General features: G+C 44.3%; 1 protein-coding gene across 3 annotated transcripts in view; it reads right to left on the reverse strand.

Annotated features, from left to right (window-relative positions):
- The window catches only part of robo1 (roundabout, axon guidance receptor, homolog 1 (Drosophila)), a 134,810-nt gene that overhangs the window by 15,415 nt on the left and 94,236 nt on the right, over positions 1–25,159 (reverse strand). For 2 of the 3 annotated variants that reach the window (XM_073491025.1, XM_073491007.1), the window contains exons 4-19: positions 24,016–24,136; positions 22,144–22,282; positions 21,843–21,970; positions 16,692–16,700; positions 15,620–15,744; positions 15,252–15,423; positions 13,427–13,632; positions 11,592–11,673; positions 11,241–11,409; positions 10,980–11,146; positions 10,754–10,875; positions 8,872–9,103; positions 7,853–7,974; positions 5,510–5,681; positions 3,301–3,501; positions 441–467 (exon numbers count right to left, since the gene is read on the reverse strand). In XM_073491025.1, coding sequence (XP_073347126.1) covers positions 441–467; positions 3,301–3,501; positions 5,510–5,681; positions 7,853–7,974; positions 8,872–9,103; positions 10,754–10,875; positions 10,980–11,146; positions 11,241–11,409; positions 11,592–11,673; positions 13,427–13,632; positions 15,252–15,423; positions 15,620–15,744; positions 16,692–16,700; positions 21,843–21,970; positions 22,144–22,282; positions 24,016–24,136 — 2,194 coding nt within the window. The remainder of the gene's footprint in view (positions 1–440; positions 468–3,300; positions 3,502–5,509; positions 5,682–7,852; positions 7,975–8,871; positions 9,104–10,753; positions 10,876–10,979; positions 11,147–11,240; positions 11,410–11,591; positions 11,674–13,426; positions 13,633–15,251; positions 15,424–15,619; positions 15,745–16,691; positions 16,701–21,842; positions 21,971–22,143; positions 22,283–24,015; positions 24,137–25,159) is intronic. The other variant, XM_073491017.1, reaches the window with a different exon arrangement.

Below are 25,159 nucleotides of genomic sequence, written 5' to 3' on the forward strand. Positions count from 1 at the left end.
GAGAGAGAGAGAAGATAGAGAGGCACGGAGAGCTTTTCTTTTATCTGTTTTACGCTGTGTCACTTCAATTCGCAGATAACCTCCTTAGCCGCGCTGCTGCTTGCCTATCTAATTGGTGTGTTGGAGTGCTGGTGTGTCATTCTCTTGAATCCCATGAGGTTGCCAGCAGCCCCTTTGATCAAGTTACCACTAGTTTTAACAGCTCCTTAGTCGTGTGGCCTGCCTCTCTGTAAGCACGACATTCTGACACGACATTTGGTGGAACGTTTATTTCTTGGTAATTCTTTTAAACTTTGGCAACGATCGGCTCCTTCGACCGCCTTCTCCACAGTCATTTGCTCTCATCTATTAGCTGTTTCATTTGTTAAAGGAAGTGTTTCACAAGGCTGGTGCTCATGTACTGTTCAGTGAATTCATAAAAACAGACTGTGGGTGCTTACCTGTTGGTGTAAATGTAAAGGACGGCACTGTAGGGACAGAATAAGGGGGACAGAGTTAGCTCGTGTTGCATACTTTCTATGCTTCATCACCACATAGTTTCTGTCCAAGAACCCAAATCCACAAAAAGTACTTTAGCCTGTATTCACACGCTACTCGCTGCCCCATGGTCTTTGATCCCAGCAGACATCCCCGGACCCCAACTGGGGGAAAGTGAGTGTTGAACCAGCTGCTGGTTCAAATCCTCGCCCAGACTGTCAGAGGCCTGCTGGGCGGGGGTCACACACCCGGGAGATATCTGTTGCTATCTCGAACACTCACATCATCACCCACACGGCTCAATTACTCACACTTTGGCATGGAAGAGGCCCTTGTGCACAAAATCAGCCTGCTGTAAGCAGATTTACATTCTGTAATGGCTGGTGTGGTCTGTGGGTATCTTCTGTACAATGTACTGTGTTTGTTGTTAGCCTCTTTGAAGACGTGGAGAAGGCTACAGTATTCATTTCAGTTGATGCAACATTGCTCCGCGCTCATCGTCATCCGCCGCACTGACTTAAATATGTGCATTTTAGAAATGTTGCTGTCTCCCTTCAACCTACAGTGAAAACATCTGAGAAGAAAGACGCTGCTTTCGTCGTATACTTCATTTCCTCAAGTAATATATTCGTACAGCACCTGTGCCTACAAACGTCCTTTAAATGCCACAATCATCCTATCATGTTAGAATTTCTCCTCTTGACGCTCAAACAAGTTTAAAGATATGAGCGATTGGATGGCTTTTATCTGTTTGATGAACGCCTTTGAAGAGGAGACGGGGTAACACTTGGTGTGCAAAACAGCCTGTGACAAATGTAAACGTGATTAAAATACATATTCTCACACAAGACTGTTGCATATGTTCAAGCCCAGGCTCGATGAAGCTTTGACTGACCTACGATGAGTTGAGTACTTATTTAGTTGCTGAAATCTAAGGTTTGTAGCTGATTTGTGTGAGTTATTTCACTTGCACACTGCACAATGTTGTCATTGCATGAGTTGTGATCAACACAAGCACACCATCAGGATTGCACGACTGCATTCATTGTCAAGGAAATAAGAGAAGTGATTGGATTTTTTTTTTTCTAGTTTCCAAATTTAAATACGTAATCCGAGGCAACACTAGCATACACTGTAGCCCAAAGTTGCACACATCACACAAGTCCCGATTCAACCTATTTCACCCTGAGTGCAGATTGTTGCTTCATGTGGTTGCAATTATTCTCTTTTCAAAACATTCTTAGTAACCAGTTCCAACAAAGACCGTGGCCTCTTGTGGTCTGGGTGCAGGAGGAGGAGGAGGAGGAGGAGGAGGAGGAGGAGGAGGAGGGGGAGCATGTCTGCGTACTGTGCCCCTGAAGAGCTTTGTGAGTTTATAAATGTGAATAAACATCAATATATGGAATCATAGAAAGTCAGAGGGTAACCTCAGCCTACACAGTCTCCCTACCGCCTAGGTCATTACAGAGTCTTCAAAGTTACGGTTCTGTTTTAGGGATACAATGAATGACTATTTCATTCAGTCCAAACTGATCGCTTCAGGTTGCTTCTTTTGTCCAATCAACAGTCCAGAAGCCCAAAGACTTCTTCATTTGGTATCATAATCGACAAAGAAAAGCAGCAACTCCTTTCATTTTATAAGCTGGAACCAGCAAATGTGACATAAGACATTTAAAATGTCATAATGGTCTTCGAGAGGATGTTCATGATAATATAAATCATATTGAGATGAGGAACAGTTCTGACCATCATGGACCACACAGGTATGTATACAAGCTGTTAAAGACCACAGAGCTTAAAGAAAAGATGAGCTGATGTGTCTCTCACTGTCACATAACTCACAATTCCCACTATTAACGCGACTGCGGTGGATTCACAACATGGACAGCCTGTGTTTTCTATGTGACAGCCGCAGATTAGCAACAGCAACACTTAAGTCGGTCTATTGTCTGTGTGTGTCTCAAGGTTGAAGGCTGGATCTCCTCTAACCCTGGCAGTCAGCAGTAAACCTGAGCCCAGGAGCGGGGACGGACGGCACAGGTAGCGCTCACAGGCAGCAGCTGCACAGCCCAAGGCCACGCATTAAGCCGGCCCACACATAAATGAGACTCAGAAAGAAAGGCTAATAGCTCTCTTTATACTCCAACTATTGTCGGCAGAGGTTGGGCATGTCATGAACCCTGTCACTTTGACTCAAGTCAGGTAAAAAACCCTACTGGTTTACGCTGTTGCTACTCTGAGAGGGACGAAATGCAACCAAAACACACATGGGCAGGAAATGTTGGATTTTTCACTATTAACAGGACTGCTCAACGCTCAATTCCTCCACATCTGAATTCATGTCTCTAAATGGACAGCAAGAGTACTTCAAGCATGTAAAAATGTAAGCACGTCCTTGATAAAGAGGGACTATGGTGAGATATTCTCTATTTACTAGCACAGTCATGAGGGAGTTGCTAAAAAGCGAGAGCTGTTGGACCTCAAAATGTACTTTTTAGTGAAAACACTCTCACAGAAATCAGCGTGACAGAAGTATGAAAGAGAAATAAAGGATGTCTTCACGCAGCACTCTCAGCGGGAACTCACATCGCGTCTTGAGGTACTCTACTGGAGAGTACTTTCAGCTAGACGTCACCTAGAGCACTCTACAAAGACATCTTTGTGTGAGTGACGGGCAGGATGTGAGGTGTGTTGGCAGAAGTTGGGAACAGACAGAAATAAACACAGTACCACGCCAAAAGCTGTTAGTGAGAAAATGTCTTCTAACCTGGATATCCCTGGTATGGTAGCATTCATGGTGCATTGTTGTATCAATAAACTGACCTTTGCGTATGCCTGCATAGCTGCTGGAGAGGCCGTTCCTCTTCTTTCGGTGTCTGTACAACCAGATGCTGAAGACCATGAGGATGATCCAGCAAGCAGCTCCTATCCCTGCTATAAAGGCCGGCTGCTTGACCACATCTGAGATCTGCTGGGACAGGGGGTTCTCCAGGTTCACATTCTCGGTCATTCGCCCAGATGCATCTGAGGATGGGGAACGATTGGAGGAGTGCAGGATTAGAAAGGATAAAGGTACCGTTGGTGGTGCAAACACACATGAAATGAAAGCAGTTAGGAACGTGACAACAGTCGAGAAAAGAGGGAAAATAAATGTTATTTGGCAAAACCTGAAATAGGTAAAAAATAAATTCAACAATAAATGGAGTCAGCATGGTACACAAATAGGAACATTCCTCTCTCTCCAGACACACAAAAAGATTCTTCATCTCAGCAGGTGCGTATGAGGCTAGCTTGTGAAAATGGAGTCGTTTTCTCTCCATTATTCAAAAGGCTTTCATCGCAAATCCCAGTCAACAACGGCAGGAGAGCAGACAAAAGCAGCCGAAGACATTCAAACACATGCCTGTGTGCCACACGAGGCCGATGGAGCCGGGATAGCAAAATCACAGAAGGGCATCATTTACAGCGAGCGTCGCTGGTTTCATAATCATATAAATAAATCCGGTGAGATCATCCCTCAAATACAGACACCACAGTAATTAGCGACATGAGGCACATCTGTGAGAAGCTGAGGTGTGAATGCCTTGAAGCCGTTTCTAATGTGAAATGCACTGTAAAGGCACCGTCTGTACAGAAGCACACAACAACCAGCTCTCGGTCTGTTTTTCTCATCTGTCTATTCTCTCTGTGCTTCTCCCTCATGTGTGATACATGAAAGACTTTTTTTTTGGTTGCCCCACCCCCGCTGCCATTCTGAAATTTCTTCATGTTTGTGCTACTTTGTCTTCATCTCTTTCTCTCATGGAGTCTTTCATTCTGTAGCCACTCATCTCTACCAACTTTCTTAGCCAGAGGCAAGAAAAAAAAACAAAAAAAAAACTTCCCCAGTGAAACCAGCTCGCTGCCTTTACCCCTCCATATCCCTCCGTCTGCTTTTGTCTCAGTCGCTCAGTCCACGTCTCTGTTCGACTGGCTGTCTTCTCAATTTGTGGCTCTGCCCGGCCGAGTGAACGGAGCATGCCAATGTGACTAAGCAGCCCACGAGGGACTGTACAGGTATCTAGGCTGTGATGACTCAGACAAGCTCAGAGTGTGACAAATGCATTTGGGTGAAGCGCTGGTCCCCAAGGCACATTGTTCCACTCCAGTGTTGGAACATGGCAACAATCACCACAGGAACTCTTCAAGGGAGAGAAATTGTATCAGTCACAGCCAGTGCTTCTTCATGCCCATCCCAGCCCACTCAATCACACATTTAAAACCAGATGGACTTCTCTCTCTTTCTGTCTCTCTGCCTCGTCCTGCTATTCACGTGTTTTCCATCCCACTCCGGAGCAGGCCAGCTCGGAGCTTTGGGGGAATAAAAACTGACAAAAAGTCTCAAAATATCTATCCGTCTAGACTAAAAGGGACACAAAACAAGAAGTAAATTACAGCAGCTGGCCACTATGCAGTCTGTTTCTTAGCATTAATAGCATGCCATGTCAGAGCCCAGAGTGCAGGATTCATTATTGCCTTTGTTGTTTGAAGCGGAGCAGAGGCAGAGAACACTGCATCCTTGACTGGAGAGCGGAGCAGGGTGGGGCAGCCAGCTCATCAGGAATTTAATGTGTTGATCACGTTGACAGCTACTGGAGCTAAAAGTTCCCTGTCATTCAAACTCATCACACTCTTCTGTGCGAGTGTGATGATGTTTGTATAACAGTCATCACGCTGATTACAGTTTTTAGGCATCACTGTTGGTAATGAAAGGAAAAGCAGGCAGAGGCTTGAACATGTACTACTACTACAAAGAAAAGAATTACATAACTGTCTGTTTACTGGCAGGAAGTCATATTACCGAAAAAGCTCTTAATTTGAGATGACTGGATTAATGCCATAATTATTTGTCAGATGACTGGGCTCCATTCTGTGTGTGAGCATTGCCAGAGGACAAACACATTGAAACACAGCGAATGTATCCACTGGAGCAAAAAACAAAATAATTATCTGACCTCCTGTGAGATAGAAATAAAAGGTTGTTTCTACCCACCAAGCTGGAAGACGGTGATATCGCTCTTGACTCCCGGACCCGCCCCGGTGCTGGCTGCTACCTCCACGCTGTAGCGGATCCCCGGGGCCAGACTGGGAATCAGCACGGATAAGGTTGAGCCGTCAACTGTACGGTTGATGTGGTACCTGCTCTCGTTCCCCAAGCACCAAATCTGCCATAACAGAGACAAAGACAAAGTGGAGATTGAGGCAATGTTTTGAGGGATTTGTGACAACATTCAGCTTGGTAGCTGCCACCAATCTGTGTCCTTGTAATTGGTCAGTGCTGCTATTGCAGCGTTTTGGCGCGCCGTGGGTATTGTGTTACATCTCTGAGGTAGGAAAACATTTTACAGCGTGGGTTTAAGTTTTACAGGCCGTGCTCAACACAGGGTCAGTATTCGCTGAGGTAGCCATAACATGTCTCTGTGCTGCCTTAAGCCCATGAAAAACAAATGGGGATCAGTAATCACCCCCATAACCCAATTTCAGCAGAAGTTAAGTGCTGTCACTCCCAGGAAGGAGAGCGGTCACAAAGAGAAGTATACATTCACCTCAGCGTGAGGCCTGGAGACCTCCACATCCTGAACCCCCCTGACATTCTGCTTTCTTTACCCCCCCACCTCCTCCCACCAGTTAACCAGGTTAACATACACACTTCCTACTACACACATCTGCTCGTGCGTGCGTTTGTACTTGTGTGATGGAACTACAAAGCCCTGAAATTTTTCTGTGTATCTTAAAAAATTGCGGTGAGTGGAAGTGCCGCTAGGGACCGAGCTCGGTAATGAGCAGGGAACGCTCTCGAGCCGAACTTAAAAACCATGAAATTACTCTAAAGCCTATCACCAGAAAACATTTACCTGGAAAATTAACAGTGGCTTAACTTTTTACTCGCTCTGCCTCATCTCCCCCTTCCGCCACCAGCCTGTATTCCGCGTGACACAAAAAGCTTTCCAATTAAAAAAAAAAGGACTTCTACAGCATAATGTATGAGAGGACAGCGCTGTCCAAAGTGGGGCCATTACAAAAAGAGCATACATTATCAGGCAAGGTGGAAGAAAAGGGGACTGAGAGAGAGGTGCTGTAGGTTGAAGGATGCATTAGCACAGTCACAGACCAAAGAACTAACAGGGATTATAATGGAGGTCTGTCGCTTCATGCTTATGTCCTTGGTCATTCTTATAGCTTGTTGTCCTCCACACTGCTACACTTTTAACTGCCTGTATATATAATGTGGTGGTTTGTAATGTGAAATTCATTTTATTTCCATTTTTTCAATACAAATAAATAGGTTAAATATGCTATCTGTCATGGAAAATGTCAGACAGGTGGTCCATAAACACCACTTAAAGCCAAACTGCTCTGCCCTACTAAGCTGAACTGCAGTAACTACGCTAACAGCAGTTATGTTCTTATTAAATATGTATTATTAGTCATTTTAAAATCAAGACAAATTATTTGACCTATGACCCTAAAAATGAAGATACATCTCTCTGACCTGAAATATAATATATCCCTAATATATAGGGAGTGCAACTGCAAAGTGGAGTAGCTACAATCTTCCTCTTATCTTCCTTCTGAGAAAATCTCATTCTAATTTTATTTAATTGTTTTCATGTATGCATGTTTAAAAAGTTGAAATAAGAAGAGAGATTCAAACAATCCTCAAGTAATATTGTGAGTTTTAACATATTACGATGATTTGACATATTTTGTGTTATTGTAAAATGTATGCAAACCTTTTTTTCTTAAATGATATGCTCTCACACATTATAATCTAGTCCCTGAGTAAGTACACTTTATGTGGTCTGCCTGGGTTTTTAGTTGGATTCTCTAGTTACTGCAACTTTTACATTGCTTTTTCTCTGAGAAAGAGCAAGATTGAACTTAGAAATCGTGTCACCAGATAAAACAGACATTTAAAAGTAAAATTTAAGTCACTTTTGACCAAAATTATGGTGCGGTTTGGCTTTGTAGGGCAGTACAGTAAAAAAAATGACACCTATCAATAAATACCACAGAAATTGCTCTTGCTGCAATTCCCCAGATGTGTGAGTCTACCATCTCCACCAGATGGCACTGTTTCACAACAGTTTACACCAGCTCCTGTGCTCTCGACTCCTTAACTCTCCTGTCTCTGAGTCTGTCATCACACAGAGGAAGAGCACTGAGGAGTGTACAAAGGTGTGCCTCAACTAGGAATACATTACCTTTCCGTGTCTGTGCATTGTCTCTGTTATCTACTCTGTCTGCATCCCTGTTTGTCTCTCCTTTGTGTGTCTCTACAATTCGAGTCCCACTTGCTCCGACCTGGTGTAACTGCTGGCTGTGTTTTTGTTACCTTGTATTCCTGGACCACCCCATTCTGCTCCTCTTCTGGAGGGGGTTGCCAGGAGACCAGGATGGCGGTCCCATTGTCCCCGCTCTCCGTCACTGTAACCTCACGAGGCGGGGCACTGGGGGCTGAGGGGAGCAGACAAAAGATTAAAAAAAGAAAAAACACACCTTCACATATGTGAAGCAGATTTTCTGTGTCATAACTGCATGCAGTCTCTCCCAGTCTCCCATCATTCCATTTAGCTGTCAGAATTGGTCCTTTATCTCTGCGCGAGACGGAAGCCGAGATGAGAACAAAGGGCTAATCATCAAAATTACGCTGCTTTTTATCTGAAAACAGAGTTTGTTTAACACAAGTGCTCTTGTGGATAAATAAAAGCAAATAACTGTTTACTCAAAACAGACAGCGAGTTATGATGGCGGTGTTTGAAAGCCAACCTGTGGTCCAACGGTAATTAAACTGAAATAATTATGAACGCTACAAAAAGACATAATCGCTGTGTGTCTGAATGCTATCAAAGAGGAATTTTTATGCTTATGGAGGAACAAACATCGTGTTTAGAGCTGCGAAAACAAATATCAACAAAATTGGGAACAAAGGAGAATCCAGCACAGAAAGATCAAAACACTCCCACACATGAATCACACACGAAAACTCTATTAAACACTCTGCACTCACATCTCTCTTAACTGCTTGCTGCAGATTGAAATTTGTAGTTGGGTTTCAACCAAACCTCATGAGACTGCCACAACCACACCCTATGTGAAATTAGTATAACACTTGCACTGGAGCGGTGTATACGGGTTTCCATAGGGCCCTTTAAAGAGCTGAACATGTACCATACCATGCTTCAATACACCACATTTGAACAAAACATAATCCTGCCCTCCCTGCCTGCTGTGAACAGCTGTTGTATGCTCTCACACATGCAAGCTGTGCACATAAAATTGTGTAAACATGAAAACATGCATGCACACATGCAAACCTTGCACACAGTCACACACGCAGTCACATCCCCCCACCTTCCTCCAGTGTCTTGCCAATTTTGACATCACTGTCTGTCCCCTGGAATTCATTGAAGAAGGGGCGGACTTTGAATTCATATGTGACTCCTTTCCGGAGCTGTGGCACGACAGCGCTGTCCTCCCCTGGGGTGCGCACCTCGAACACAGCCCACTCGCTCCTCTGCAGCCCCTCCGGTGAAGGCCTGTACATCACCTTGTAGCCCTGGATGTACTGTGACTGCTGCTCCACCTAGTGAACGGCAAGGGAACAAAGACGGGTGTCAGCTTGACTTGATTAGCTGCTTCACAGTTCCTCGGTGGAAAATGATACAGCAATGTAATGGATTGTAGCATCTCTAGACAGCGACGGATGCGTGCAACTGATACACCAGGCGCTGTATGGAATGAGGTGCTAACTCATCACATCACCCCTCTGTTTATCCATCCACATCTACATCTCTTTTTGACTGACTGTCTATGCGCCATTTGGAGCAGCAGCGATTTGTGCAAACCACAGTATGAGGTCATTGGCCAGAGGTTCCTCTAAGTCTGGAGCTGGTTAAATAGGGCCCAGGCTCCCAGAACAGCCTGTCTCATCCTGTCCCGCTCTCCAGTGTACTGACTGGCTGCTGAAGTCGAGGAAGAAGGAGGAAAAGTGGATGTTTTAGTAAAAGTTAATCGGCATCTGATGTAGCTAAACAAAGAGGAGAAATGTAATTGGAAGAGATTTGTCTGTTGGTTCAATTTTGGGATAATTAATGTTGCTTTGTTGGAGAAGAGAATAACCGCTAACCAGTAGGCTAATATCCCTGAGAGTCCCTGTGGAAGGCAAGCAGCACTGGCTTGTAAAGATTTTAGTGATTTCTTTATCCCTCCCCTGTAAAATATGCTGCCGGCTCAGGTGGTCTTCATTAGCCTGAAAGCTGTGCAACCATTTACCACAAGACAAAAGGAAAATGTTAAAAGTCCACACTGGGAATAGATTTAACCCCACAAAACAAGGAAACTGTGGTGTTTAACTGTAATGTCAGTCTCCTTCATGTCATGAGTGTTTTTTCTGGAACATTCCACGGAGACAGGGTAACTGGGCAGTAATGTTTTAAATCAGTCTTGACATGTCAGTATCCTTTTCAGTCCCATTCATCACTCACTGTGACACTTTATAATACCTGGGAATGCAGGGGTGGCCTGTCAAAACTGGGACTGTTCTTACCCTTCAGTTCGACATCCCACAGACTAATATCTACCATGTATAGTTTTATTGTCTTATAATCTTAAAAAAAAGATTATATTAGATGACATTAACCACATCAGTTGAACGTCAGTACTTCACATTCAGCTTGTAACAGCAAGGAAACATCATCACAAGCCCTGCTTCTTCCTCTCCCACCTATCCGTTTCAACATCTGTAAGCCATTTCCACTTAAGAGCATGAGTTGGCCGCCTCTTCCTTCTCACTTATATTATTTTAACAGCCGTCAAGTGTTTTCAATCTGAGAGGGCACAGACTGGCACGCCACACACTGCTATACGATGCTTCATGGCTAGCAGAAGGCTGGGCGCTGCAGTCTTGCTTTTGGAGCGGTTAAGAAAGGTCCGCTGTGGGCAAAGCTGCAGATTTTTGGTCTCTGGCCAGACGACCAGTTCAGGCTCATGCCAGATGGACACTAAGAGCACTTGGACTGTGTTCTGGGCTGCTCTCCTCGGCGTCCTTCCTCTGTAGGGTGCTAGGACGTTAGCACATTAGCTCGGCTGAGTAGCCTGACAAATTGACCGTAGGCGTATCACTAAACTAACCTTGGAGCTTTGGTGACCAGCTGTACCAGTGATCCATGTGGCGATCTGTAGCTTTAAGAAAAATAAGTGACAACAGTGCATTCATGGTGAAAATGATACTCACCGTCCACTGCACCCTGACGGATGAGGAGGAGAGAATGGTGGGGTTGTGCAGGTGGATGACCACTTCTCCAAGCTCCCTCTGGATCTGACGATGGTCCACACCCTGACTGGTGGGAGGGATATCTGTACGCAGACACACAGGCATAAAGAATTAATGATCTTATCTTTAACTACTGGAAAATCCAGAACACTGTGTACTGTTTTCAACCCAAGGGTGCAGTTCTCACCTTGTGTTTTCACAGCATCAGTGATAGGACTGGGATCACTCAGCCCGTAGGCATTGGCTGCCCGTACTAAGAAGAGGTAGACTGCGCTGGGCTTCAAGCCCTTCAGTACAAATGACTCAGTTTTCACATGCTCTGCCAAGGTCTGCCAGCTGCTCCCTGATGCATGACTGTGGACACACAAAAGAGAGAATTACCATTAAATAGGTTTTATTAGGGCAATTAAATTGTTTTATTTATTGATTGCCGAGCTGATAGTTTTACCTGAAGGCCTCTACGATATAGGAGGTGGGTGTGGCTCCAGCATTAAGATTGGGTTTCCAAGTGAGGGTGACGGAGGTGCGGGTAACGTCAGTGACCTCAGGTTTGGACGGGGCACTGGGGATCAGGTTTGGGTCGGTAGGTCTGTTTGGCTGGACTGGGACTCCAAACTCTAAAGGCAGAACAGACAGATGGAAAGAAAGGGAAAGAATGAAGTTTATTGCTATTTCCAAGCAATGGATATTCAATATTACCTCTAGAATTTGGCTTTTTCTTCTCACAAAGTAGAATAAGATTATTACAAAAATATCAAGAAATTAAAAATTTACACCTACACCTCACTATTAGGCTTACCGTGGACCTCTAAGTAGGCTTTCCATGAGGCCTCTCCGCTGGGTGTGGACGCGATGCAAGTGTAGGTGCCGGTGTCACCAAGCTGGAGGAGGAAAAGGGGAGGATATTTGGTTAAATGTAAATCATGTGCCACAGTTTCCTGAACTGGCAGTTGTGTCTTTCCCTCTTTCTTCTTCTTGCCATCTCTCCCCCCACCGTCACTGCTCTGCTTATTGACATTCTGGTGGAGTCTGTAGCAGGCAGCTGTCATTGCCCGATAATCTCAATATCATCTCTTTCATAGCAGAAACCGGGGGAAAGCAGCTGGAAAGGCCAAGTGGCAGGGCACTGCTAGTCAAATGGAAAAGATTTCCACAGGATCACAGACTAATTGGAGACCTTTTTCTTTTTCTCTCTCTGCCATCCCGGAGTACACAACATGGAAGTGACGGCTCTGTGTAACAGATGTGGTAACAATCTGTACTGAATTTGATATGGTGTAGTCATTTGTAGTTTTGTTATGTTTTAGCTCAGGAGCTACAACTCCAGAAAGTCTTTTGAAGTTAGTTATTTTAATAGCTGAAAGTCTGCATTGGATCTGGATCTGCATCAAAATACACATAAAGTAGAGAGAGGTAATTGTGTGGTACATGTGCCAGGTTTTCTTAATTGAAAGTGCAGTAGTTCATGAGAAAAAAAAAGCTGGAAAAAAGCCCTTTCGCTCGCACAATTCTTGGATCGTCACCTTGATTTTTGGATCCAGACCTAAAACAAATCAGTTCTTTCTTGGCGCTGCTAAATTTAATTGAACCGACTGACAAGTTTTTGAGATATTCTGCTAGCTAAAAGGCTGATAAACAAAACACAAAACATAGCCTTGCTGGCAAAGGTATATGGCACATTTTCACATTACTGCATTTCTAAAGATGTCTGCTGTCAACTGCAGTGAAAGACAAATAATTCTGTACTGGTTTGTTGGTGATGCATCGTACGCTGAGGGCTACGGTGCTGGTGTGTAAGCAAAATGAAGACAGAAAAACAGAAAGAGATAAATTGTAGTGTGAATATGACCCTCAAGGTGTGTATTTATTTGTCTGGGTGGTAAAGAAATGTATTAAAACTCAATAATAACAACACCCGCATGATCACATTCACATATTACCTCATGCATCAGAAACATCTTCATTAAAATGGTGTCAGGGAGAAATGACGAGTTCATTAATGTAAAGCGCCTGCTGAGTTTGCTCGGCTACGGCGGGAGAGGGGTTCAGACGCATCGCCTCCCGCCTGCCTAGCACTGGCGGCCCAATCACACTGCAATCGTGTCACCGCAAGACATGCCGGCATCCATCAGGACGCCGCAAACTGACGCGAACTCTGACCCCGTGACGCCTCCATCTGCAAGACACGTCAGCACCCCCTGCTCGCCTCTCCCTGAGAGTGTGTTCAGAATCGCACAGCTTGTCGTCTCACACACACACACACGTACGCTCACACATGAAATAACTCACAGAACCCACTGTGCTCAGTGACTGACAGGAACTGCAGACTGTTCGACTTCACAGACTCCATTTCAAACCCGCGACAACTAACTGACAGCCCACTGAGAGCTGGTTGCTGGCAGGGAACACATGCTTTATTTACCAACCAGCGGGGGTTTGCCCGGCACATTACGGATGTGATATGGACAACTTTGAAGCCTATTTCGGATGGATTTAGACATTAAAAGGCAGCCTAATAGAAAATCTTGATTAATAGCATAATTATATTTCTATATACATGTATATAGAAATGCCAGGCAGGCTTGATGTAAAAAAGACATCTGAGAATGTTTGTACGGTGTGCAGGTGTCTCACCTTTGCATAGCGTATCTGCAGTGCACCCGTGTCCAGCTGTTTCACCCTGGAGTCATGTGTGGACACCAAGACACCATCCTTCCTCCACAGGATAGTGGGGCTGGGGTTTCCTGACGCCACGCAGTTGAGGGCCACTGTGCCGTCCACAGCTACCGTCTGATTGGTCGGGCCCTGTCGGATAACTGGTGGCGGGCGATCCGAAATGACTGTGGAAGAAAGGAGGGGAATGAGCAATTATGTGGCGAGGAGGAGGGAGAGAAAATGTGAAGGTGTTCATGTGCTGTAGCAGGCACAAAAGGAATCAAGTCAGTTATATCCAGCTTGTGTGAGAAAACACACAAAAGGCATCTGACAAACAGTGTTCAGTAATGGGAGCATGTGAGAACTGTAAGGATTGTGGGAGAGGAATTAAATCCAATTTTAAGAACTGGAAACAATTTTCTAATCATTCAGCAGCAGGAGACGAACTTAGCCAAATAAAAGCAGCGTAATTAAAATGAAACGGCCTCTTCAGTCTTCTCGCTGCAGCTCAACCAGACGCCTGGCACTACACATACGGACGCTCGCGGCCAACGATCCCAGAGCCCATCCCCCAGCCGTAAAAAACACAAAACAGGGGAGAAAAGTGCTTACAAAAAAACATCTAGCCAACACAGACAATGTTATTAGCATGAGGACGTTTAAACTCCTCCCTGCCTCCCAGCCTGTGAACCCCAGGTGTTAAAACAGTACACACGGACAACAAAGACAAAGAGAAAGCGTGCGTTCGACGGAAAGAGAAAGGCTTTAATGCAGAGGATGGAAAAGAGACTTTAATTAAATGCATCCCATGCATTTTTTTCATTTTTATTTTGTCTCTACTGTGTGTGATCCATCACGTTCCTGCTACAGGTCGCCTGCCCCCCTCTGATTATTATTATCATCCACAGTACTATTGATGACTGTATTGCTGTCAGCACCACTGATTTAGTAGGAAGTTACATTCAGTGAGGAGCAATCAAATTAATACCTCACACAGTGTAAAGGCAACACATAATGATGTATATATGTGTCCATAGATCCTCAGAACCATGCTGCGGTCTAATCTCTGGTTCGCTTTGTATTTGCTTTTGTGCCGGGGATGGTGCAATTACTAAAACATTGTCAGCATGACCTGTAATTACCAGATCTGCCTGCGGAGAAGTGGTGGCCTCAGAGCGGCCTGCTCACTTTAATAACTGTTATTATTATCCAGAGAGCATGACAGAATGAGAGAGAGAAGAAGAGCAAGAGAGATACGGAGCATACCATCGCAGGCCTGAAATGAAGAAGGACATTTGCTAAATGAAGGGATGAATCTAGGTGTGTCGTAGACAAAATAATAGCTGCCCAGATCTCTGTGGGAATGGTGGAAATGAAGCCAAGGTTAGTCCACCAGGCTGACAAGGATTGGCTACCAGAGTAATTAGAGGACCCAATCCAGACCTCAACACACAGCCACAGTCTTCCAACGGTAGACAGCAGCAAGCCAGCCGTGGAATACCAAAGGAGACATTAGCCAGTGTGAAGCCAGCGAGGCCAAATACTGAGCCACGGTCTGGGTGCACAGGCACCAGAGAGTCTCTACCTCTGACAGGAACACATTAAACAGGCCAGACCAAACCTCACAAACCTCAATTTGGATATTAATATGCTCTACAGTGCTACCACAGCATTTCAGATGAACTGCATTATCCTCATGAGCCAGAGATGATCTGAAATACCAACATTTATCCACTCATTTTCTTTCACTCTTCCTTTAATTCCCTCTGTATGCAAGAACTGTGTTTAGAGGAAGGCTGCTTACCATCAGTGACCTCGAGCAGAGCTTTGGTGATGACGCTGCCAGCGATGTTGAGAGCCTGGCAGCTGTAGTATCCCATGTCTGAACGTTCAGCATCAGTGATCGTCAGGTCTCCAGTCTGAGATACAGAAAATCGGCTGGAGGGTTGAGGAGGTTGGTAGGAGAAGAGGAGGTTCTGGAAACACATCACGTACAGGCAGAAGTTTATTACCAGCTATTTGGCTTGAATACGTTAATTGGACTTGCATCTGCCTTAAGGTATCAGCTAACAACTAACAAAATAGTCCTTTCCAAAGCTTTGACTGAGTATACAAGCATGTTCTCTGCCATTTCGAAATGAAAAACCTTTTATCCTCATTTATTTTGTTTACCTGACTGCCTTCCCGCTGCCAGAAAATGGCTGGCTGTGGGTTTCCAGTGGCCTCGCACTGGAAGGTGACGGTTCTGCCGACGCCAACCACCTGGTTCCTTGGTCTCACCACAAATGCCGGGGGCACTGGAGGACAGCCATGAGGGTGGTTAGCCATTGAATAGACAAACACGCCATAGTATATTATTATAATTCTCACAATATTACAGTTCCATGTGGTCTGGGAATTTTGAATGAAAGAAATCTGTCTGCAGCTACGGCCCGTGTATTCAAATCTCTTCTAACGCTTCAAGCCCTCTTTCAAAACTTTGCATGGTGTGTGTGTGCGGGCAGAAGATTAAACAGAGCGCTGATCAAATTCAAAATGCAGGCATTATAGATGTAATGAATAGAAAAAACAAGGGTTGCTCACATGCCCCCTCATTTGCATGGGCAAGGGCATGGACCATTAAAATTTACATGGAAATGGGGAATAAATTTGAGCCATCTGTCCATGCTGACACCCTCCAATAGCGCAGGCCTCAACCAGGATGCGGTATCCATGCATCTTAATGACAACTTCCATCTCTTACTAAGTGTGGTGTCGTGGGCCAATGTCATCCGTGCAGCTCCACGGTGACACTAGGCCTTGCTGGTCTAATAGGCCATCTCTGTGAGGAGACACACCCTGAATTTAGAGGTCCAGGAGTGGGCCAGCGTAAACCTGGATATCTCCTCAAATATCATAAATCTGCTAACATTCTAATTATTTTTATACAGGGGCTGTGATACAAAGCAATCTGAAAACTGTCATTGGAAATACAGACATAATCTGTCCATGAATAAGATGGAGTGTTTGGTAATGCATAAAAGGAGCAAATAATAGAATGAAATGATGCGGCTTTACCTTGGAGGCCCAAAGCTGAGCATATTTTTACCCATTAATGTCCTTTTGTCACTGTTGCCCATGACAACAGATACATGAGTGCTGATTGGTGGGTGGAGAAGTGATGGGAGGAGGATGGAGGGGGGTTGTGACAGCTTCCTGTCTCTGTCAGGGCGGTGAATAGGTGACGGGTGACATTTCAACTTACCAGACACGACTAAAAAGGAAACAAAAACACAACAACAAAAAGCCCAAAGATGAATAAATAAATCATAAACAGCATGACACAAAGATGAGAGATAAGGAAAATAACAGTGCGTGATGTCCATGGGCACAAGCAATCATGTTGTTATTATTATATGAATAAAAGACATATTTCACCCACGGCCCAAACCCTGGAGACCACATGATACACACAGCAAGGGATAATTACCATGAGTGATCAGGAATGCCTTAAGATGCACACACACAAGAAAACACTGACAAACATCTGATTCAACATTTCTACTTAGTCTTGTGACTTGCTTAAGGACAGGAAAAATTCCAGATTAAGTAAAACAGAATAACAAAAAAAAGGCACACAGACAATAACATGAAACACATGGGACAGATGTTCTCTGCTTTGCAACATTATGCTTTTTGAACGTCCTTGTAACCTTAATGAGGTTTAGAGCACCCAGAGGATCAGCCAGATCACGGTCCTTCAAATGTAGCCTTGCAGATGCAAGACGGATTCATAAAACCACAAGGTGAATGTTAACTGTCAGTCTTTGGCCGTAAATCTCCCCCGGCCAATCGCTCACCTTATCTAATCTGTCTGCTTCAACGGCTCCCACGGAAACATAAACGCTGTCAGTCAGAGTAATGACCGGCCCCTCCCTCCTCCCCCTGCTGGCCTTTAAAATGCAGATAAGACTCACATCAAACACTCCCAAAAGAAGACGCTCACCGCTATCCGCGCGCGAGAGGCTCTAGATACACACAATCGTGAGAACATACACACTCACGAGTACAAGACCCCCCTGAACACCTACACACATCCATTCATGTGTGTCTGAGCCTTTAATTAGGTAACCCTACCTCTCCCATGCTGCTGTGATCACAGTTGTGGACCTGGAGGGAGAGGTGAGCCTTAAATCTGACCGGGCTACTTTGTTGTGGGCTTTCCGCTAGCTTACAAAGCAGAGGGGAGTCTCTATCAATAAGCTGATCAGAGCGGTGGAGGAAAACACACTGAGCACCGTGGCCTCCAGCCCAATAGGAGGCAGGCTGCGTACCAAAGGCCATAACGGAGATATTAATAGGGATTTGAGCAGTGCTGCTGTTCAGCGGCCCGACATCAACACAGGAGCATGACTGCATGCAGAGAATTTAGCATGATTAATATGAGCTCCCATTGGGAGGTCTGTGGCATGCTGTAAATGTCCTGTCCCTCTATGAGATTCTTTATACTGTACATCAACTTAAGGCAGACACTACTGGTGAATAGGGTCAAAATTTTAACTAAGAGATATCACGATGAAACTTCCCAAGTTGATTACTTACGTTAAGACAATATTTTTTTGTATTAGATGTTTCCTGAAATGTTATGTTAAAATATGCAAATTAGGGATTATGTCTTTTAAAAAATGCACAAATTAGCATGAAACCTGATAACTTGGATAAATCAAGGTTTCATTTTATTGACGTGAGAGTCAAAAATGTTTTTCACTACATGAATCAGAAAATGCTGTCACCGGCCATAAAAAAAAATCCATTCTGACTATGTTTTTTGGGCTATAAATCAGGCTATGATTGAAATATGAACAAACACTTCCGGGACAACCTCCAGAATATACATACAAATAAAAATGTAAAGTTTGGTATATGTAAGTGCTACTGAGGTGGAGATTCCAGGCTAGGAGTGTGAGTAAACCTCATTTTAAAGGCGCAATATGAATAATAAATATAAGAATAATAATTTAAGTTCACAACATTCAAAGATTTACTAAAATTATTACAAGCAAACCGACAGCAAAGCTCCAATGCTCGCTGTGTAAGCAGCAACAGAGTTAGCAGTTATTCTGGTGATGTGCTGCCCCCTAGGGGTTAAGAGTATGAATGCACAAAGTGGACAATTCTTACATCATGCACCTTTAAGGATACGTATTGTAAAATAAAGGTGAGTAGGGTAAAAATATAAATAACAGATATCATCATAAAACTAACACAATTAATTACTAACATTAAGACAGTTTTTTTTTTTGGATTACAAGTATTCTGATCATTTATTTTTAAAGATGCAAGTGATAAATCTGAGCTCAATGAACACCTTAATGTGTGTTTTGGACATTTTCTTTTAGTGTCTCCTTTAAATGTGGTTCTCATATCTTTGTGTGACAGTGCGTCATGCACAATGAGGGTCTATTCGATGGTTGGGATAAATCAAATGCGGAGATACAGAGATAGAGAGACACAAAGCATCCGTTGTACATGTGGCGCCCGACCAGGTTTTGGTATTTATCATCACTGTAACAGCACGCAGGCTGCTGACAAGAAAGTTCCTCTCATTCTCTCTCTCTGTTGGCACCAGTTCCAAGTCTCCTTCCAGACCCTTTACATGGGTTATTAGCAACGCTGCTCTGGGGACTACCATTCCATTCAAGACCCATTCTATACATAAATCACTGCTAACGGCAAACTTAACCAGCTGAGAAATAAAAATAACATGTTGATTTTCTGGACTCTGTCCAATATAGTCTGAAACAATGTATTTACATTCCTATGGAGGAAGTCCGCTGGTAGGGTTTAATTAACAAAATACAGTATAAACATTATCTAAGCACACCAGACCCCGATCAAAAATGCCCTTGTGTGATTCTTTAATCTTTAAAAACACACTCGTACTAAGCAGACTTAACAGCAGAACAGCCCATCTCACTACTGCATTCTCATGTGGCTTAGATTAATGACTTTACGATGAAACTATAAATGTGGCTTATGACTCGGCCAATTATGCGTTTCTTCCATCAATCACAGAAATATTTTACTTGACATATTTATAAGTCCAAAGGAGGTGTAGTAGACTGACAAACATGTGTGTAAGACAATAATTCACTGATTAAGTTAGCAACGAGAGCGGAGCACATTGAAAGGAAAACAGCCCGAGGCAGCACGTCCACAATGTCGACATTGTTCACCGACAGTCTGACCAGGAAAGGTGTGAGAGTCCCCCTCTGTCCACACAGAGCTGGATTCTTCTCTTAAACTGTCCTGCTCTTTAAAGGGATTTGCTTTGTAGGATCTTCAATATTGTCAGTCTTGCCATATTTTTTAATATAATTTGCAGTGATAAGCAAGTTGCATAATGACACCGCAGGGAAAGACTTCTATATTTAACCAAAGATCCAATCTTAACTCAGTTGGTTTTATAGTCCATTCACACATCGCAGCAGATTTAGCAGAAAAACTTGAGTTCAAAGAATATTTACATTAATTCCACTTTAGCCTTCAATATCGGATTACCCATTTTGTGGTGTATCTCTCTCTGCCAGTAGCTCCCTGCCACTGAAATTATATTATTCAGCTGCTCGGTTATGCAGCGGCTCGGCAATCGTACCCTACTTTGACTCTTGATGAAGGGTGACAGCATTGCCCACTAAACCCACAGACTAAACTCATGCCCCCCACATCACTGTTGTCCTCGCTACTACAGCGGCATCTTACTACCTTTACATCGTTTCTGCTCCTCTGGCCTGTTTAGACCTACAATTACCCGGCTTTTCTTTCCTTTCCTATGCCCGCATCTGTAATTAGAAGCATGTCATTTCCGGGCGTGGGACTGTGGCCTGCTTGTCTCTAATTAGCTGGACTACTCAGTGCCCACAGCCTCCCTGGCCTCCTCATGTCCTGGTCTGGATGAAGCTCAGGGATCTGAAGAAAAGATGGAAATGTTTCTAGGAACTCTGAAAGCTTGGAGGTTCAGGAATCAGTGGGATATAACCATGAGAGCAGAGCGAGGATTCCTGTGATTTATGCTGTGCCTTTCGCTTGACCCTACACTCTAAGAAAGCAATTTGCCCCCTAAATCTATGGCAGAGGTTCTTCTTTGCTGAAGGGTAATCAATTTAAGTGATTTTACTTACAGTTTTCATGCCTTTCTAATTCTTATAACATGCTAGATTGCATAAAGGGTCAGTGAATTTCTTCTGCATGCAGGCAGGGAACAGGGATCTGGCCCGAGGTTAAGACATTTCATTTCCACTGAGGACAAGGGTGGTTTTAGCATTTCAAATATGTTTCTAAGCCTTGAGAACAGCGTATTGAACCAGCGCATCAATGCTGTTCCCTTTCATTAACTAAGCTTTCATCAGGGAGAGGGACAGAGTGAAAAAAGGTAATAAACGAAGCAGATATATTGACGTCGGTATTGGCAGGTGTGTCTAATCTCGCTCTTCAGACCAATCCAAAGATCGGTGTCTTGTGGAGAAAATCAAGAAATAATTGCAAAGGGTAGCCAAGTGAAGATGGAGTATCTGTGTTTGCTGGTGGGGGTTGGCAGCGGAATAAAACTGCCCTGTCTCTTCATATCTCTGCTGCGCTGACTGCTGGGAGTGACATTAATATGACTGACCTCACCACAGAAACCTCTCCCCCTCTATCCTCTTCAACACAATCGCCCCCCAGCCCCAATTCCCAACCCGTTCTGCATCAGTGGTGAGCCACCACCAAGACCAACATACTCACTGTCCTCCCATCCAATCCTCATCACCCAGGCACTAAGCCTCCTCCTCCTTCCCTCCAGTCTTCTCTCACCCGACTCCCTACATTCCCATTAGTTTGGCGTTAAATGGCCCCTGTGTTCCTCTGATTCTCAGGAGGGTCTGGGGGTGATCCCAGCCCCCAGTTCCTCTGAATGGTTTCTTTCTGAATGTTCACACTGTGTGACCGGCTGCTTTATATTCCAACTGTGTTAATAAGATGTCCACTGGAGAGAGCCACAGGAGACACATGGATATTCCATAGGTTCAAAAATAGTACTGTATGTCTTTAAACATGAAGGAAGACCGGCCTCCGGAGAAATGCCACTTGTATAGGGCAAATGAAATCGATTGCTGCTGAGCTCCCATGTGCCCAGCTCTACAGCTGTTATAGATTTCTGCGTTTCGTTTTATTAGAAATCAATCAGCTAATTGAGAGAGAATAGTTGAAAGTGATGACCGTGTAGTACTAAAGCTGAAGGCTATTATTGCAATGTGGCCGGGCTAAATTGCATTGGAATCAAGCTGCACAATAACCCAAAGTGGAAGTGAATTTAGGATAGCTGCCCAAGGCCCTGTAAATGAAACATTTGGCTGAAGAGAAAAGTATTCTGTCTTACCGTGGACGGTGAGCGTGGCCGACGCCTCCGCCTTGCCAACCATGTTCTCGGCCACGCAGGTGTAGGAGCCGACATCAGCTGAGGTCAGACGCCGGATCTTCAGGGTGTGGTCCTCACGAATCTCATATCTGGTTTAAAACAGGTGTTCGTGTATCAAATGTTGTCAGACACAGACTCACTCAGGGAAACATGCGTCAGCTGACGGTGCCGACAAAAGCGAGCAGAGGATCGAACAAAGGCAGGGTGAGGATGAGGGAGGGAGGTATTGTGTGATGAAAGGGGACCAGCCGGTGAATCATACCTTCCTTTGGGCAGGTCACCGTCGTCCTTCCTCCAGCGCACGGTGGGAACTGGGTCGCCACGGGCCTCACACCTGAACTCTACGCTTTGGTCCACCAACACCACCTGGCTGCCTGGGCGACGTACGAAGCTGGGGCGCTCTGTGGGGAAAAAAACAGCACGCAAATTAAAAATCACAGGGCTCACAACAGTCATGCTGGACTAACGCTTTTAATTAAAGGGTCACTCCACTAATTTTACACATTAAAGTGTGTTTACAGGTCTTGAGGAGTACTACTGCACATGTGAAAAAAAAGTAATATAAAGTCATTGGTGTCTCCAGAGGAAGCTGCATGTAATCTGATGAATTGCCTCCAGTTATGTCACTCAGTGGCTAAGTTGCATTGTGGGTAATGTAGGCAACAGAATTTGAAAAGCAGTCCACTGGTCTAACATTGCACTCCTATAACACTGTTGGACTCATTATGGTCATTTAAAAACAAGTGATACAGCAGAACCAGAGATATTGCCTTTTTTTATTCCACGCATTCTTCTTCCTTTTTCAAAACCTGTGCCTACATTACCCACAATGCAACTTAGCTGCTGAGTGACAACACTGGAGGCAATTTATCAGATCAAATGCAGCTTCCTCTGGAGCCGCAAAAGGTTTTATACTACTTTTTTCCACATATGCAGTAGTACTCCCCAAAGCTGTAAACACACTTTAATGTGTAGAATTGGGGGAGTTACCCTTTGAATTAAAGTCATTAAATCTGTTGCTGCCTTCAATAAATCCTGGTTTTGCTCTATACAGCCAGGCTTTAGAGCCAAGTTGAACATTAAATTGAAAATTGAATGAAAACCAGTGGAAAAAGCTTCAAGATAAAAGGTTTGTTTAAATCATGCAGTTTTAGGTGCTGTCAGTTGTCCTAGAATGCAAATAGTGAAATAATGAGAAATAATCTAATTGAGTTTGTCTACAGTGCCCCGACAGGGATAGTCAATTTATGGTTAACTTCACATAAAATGAGACAAAAATACAGTCTAGACCAGACAGTACGCATTAGTCACAAGGACAGGAAACAGTTGTGGTTTTGTCGATGGTTTTAATTACGCACGAAAAGACAGTAGATTAATTGAAGACAGGCCACTGAACAAGACCCGACACAGAGAGTCTAACCCCTCCTGTCGTCTTGTTAACCCCATCACCCTAAAGTCCAGCTCTGATTCTCTATGGTCACCAAATCCCAACAGCACAGGGTCACCACAGCTCTTATATTCTCTCAGGCTTTCAGTCGTTCTGAACACATTACATCAGACTTGGTCCCAAAAACTAACCAGGCTGGTTTATGATTAACTAGAGTTTCTGTGTTGCGATATTCCCTCAGATGGACAAACACAAAAGCTCGAGGCTGGCCTCGTTTAAGCCGTGACACTATTATTTCAGTACAATTATTTATCTTTACGAAATCGGCTTTGTTGTTGTTCAGTCTGACCGATTATAAGAAGTCTCGGAGGAGAATGGGGGGAAGGAAGTAAAAAAATGTGGCGATAAAATCAAGAGTCTGGACATGTTTTCTGCGCGGGACACAGGAGAGTATCAGGTTCAGAGGTCGCTCATGGTGAAATAGGGTGCAGCTGGTCAGAGGAGAGAAGCTGCTGGGGCCAGCGTGGGATTCATAGTTAAGTGTGAGATTGGAGGTCATCTCACACTCTATCTGATAAAGGTCAGCGACACCATTTAGTTCCCTGGGAGATAGACAATCAAAGCTTAACATCTGGATTATGTTTCTCGCTGCAGACAAACAGCAAAAAAACACACGTGTGGATGTGTGTCTGCACAGAGAGGAAAGTAGTCAACAGATTCTAAAAACGGACAAAAAAGATAAATTACCAAGCACTGTAAGTTCGGCTATTTCACTTTCACGTTCTCCGACCATGTTTGTGCCGACGCACACGTACTTCCCAGCATCAGTCTTCCGGGCATTTGTGATCATCAGCTTCCCTCCTCGTATCTGAGGGAATAGAAGAGGAAGAGAGGAGGTGAGGGGCTAAAACATGGAGAGGAAGAACAGCAACATTAGAGACTGAGAGACACTTGGGGCCTGTGGTTGACACACAGAAAACAGAGAACAGCATAGCTCAACCATTACAAAACATTTCCTGATTGCATTTAAGAACGCCTGTGAGCATTTAGTTACCAAGAAGCCATTACAACACCGTGATGAAATGTACTCACAAACTCATAATGGCTTAGTGCTAAAGTGTTTTTATTGGGATTTTGCTCTGCAACTCTCTCTCTCTTGCAGCTTTTTGCAGGTCCTACCCGGCCTCCAATTGAAGTCTAAATCACTATCGGCCGGCCTCTACCTCCTCAGGGTAAGCTGAGCCAAAGAACACTTTCCCAATCCAACACAACCGCAGGCCCCTGAGGGAACACCTGAGGCACTGCACAACTGCAAGCACTTCTGAGCTTCAGGACAGTTTTGTCTATTATTGTCGGGGAATGTTTGAAAGAAAAGGTTTCTTGGAATTTTTTTCTGTGTGTGCCTACAACTGCAAGTGACAGCAAGTGAATGTACATTCAAGCACACATACACACCCAACTCTGCAGAGTGAATGTGTGTTTGTCCAGGTGAATGTCATGTCTGTTATTTCCCAGGGCTTTGATTACAGGCCAGAGGAGGTGCTTTGTTCTCAGGCAGTCAGAGAGGCAGCCCCGGCCCCAGCACAGGCCCCTCAGCCCCTCTCTCAGCTCACAGCCATGCCAGTCAGCGCACAGGCAGACAATAGCATGGTGCACCAGTGATCTCTGTGCCTTGATAGGGCTTAAGGTTTTAAATGCACACATCAGCCTGGACCACCACCTGCAAGCATGTAATCGATACCCTCATTAGAGAAGCACTGACAGAGAACTTGACACGCAACATAGCAAAATTCTGCTTTCCCTGTGACTACCATGTTAATCTCAGAGCCTCCTATGTGTGTGTTCACTTGCATGACATGTCTCAGTAAATTTTCATCACTTGCACATGACA

This window comes from Pagrus major, chromosome 2, assembly GCF_040436345.1.
Source record: "Pagrus major chromosome 2, Pma_NU_1.0".
NCBI classification, from domain to species: Eukaryota; Metazoa; Chordata; class Actinopteri; order Spariformes; family Sparidae; genus Pagrus; species Pagrus major.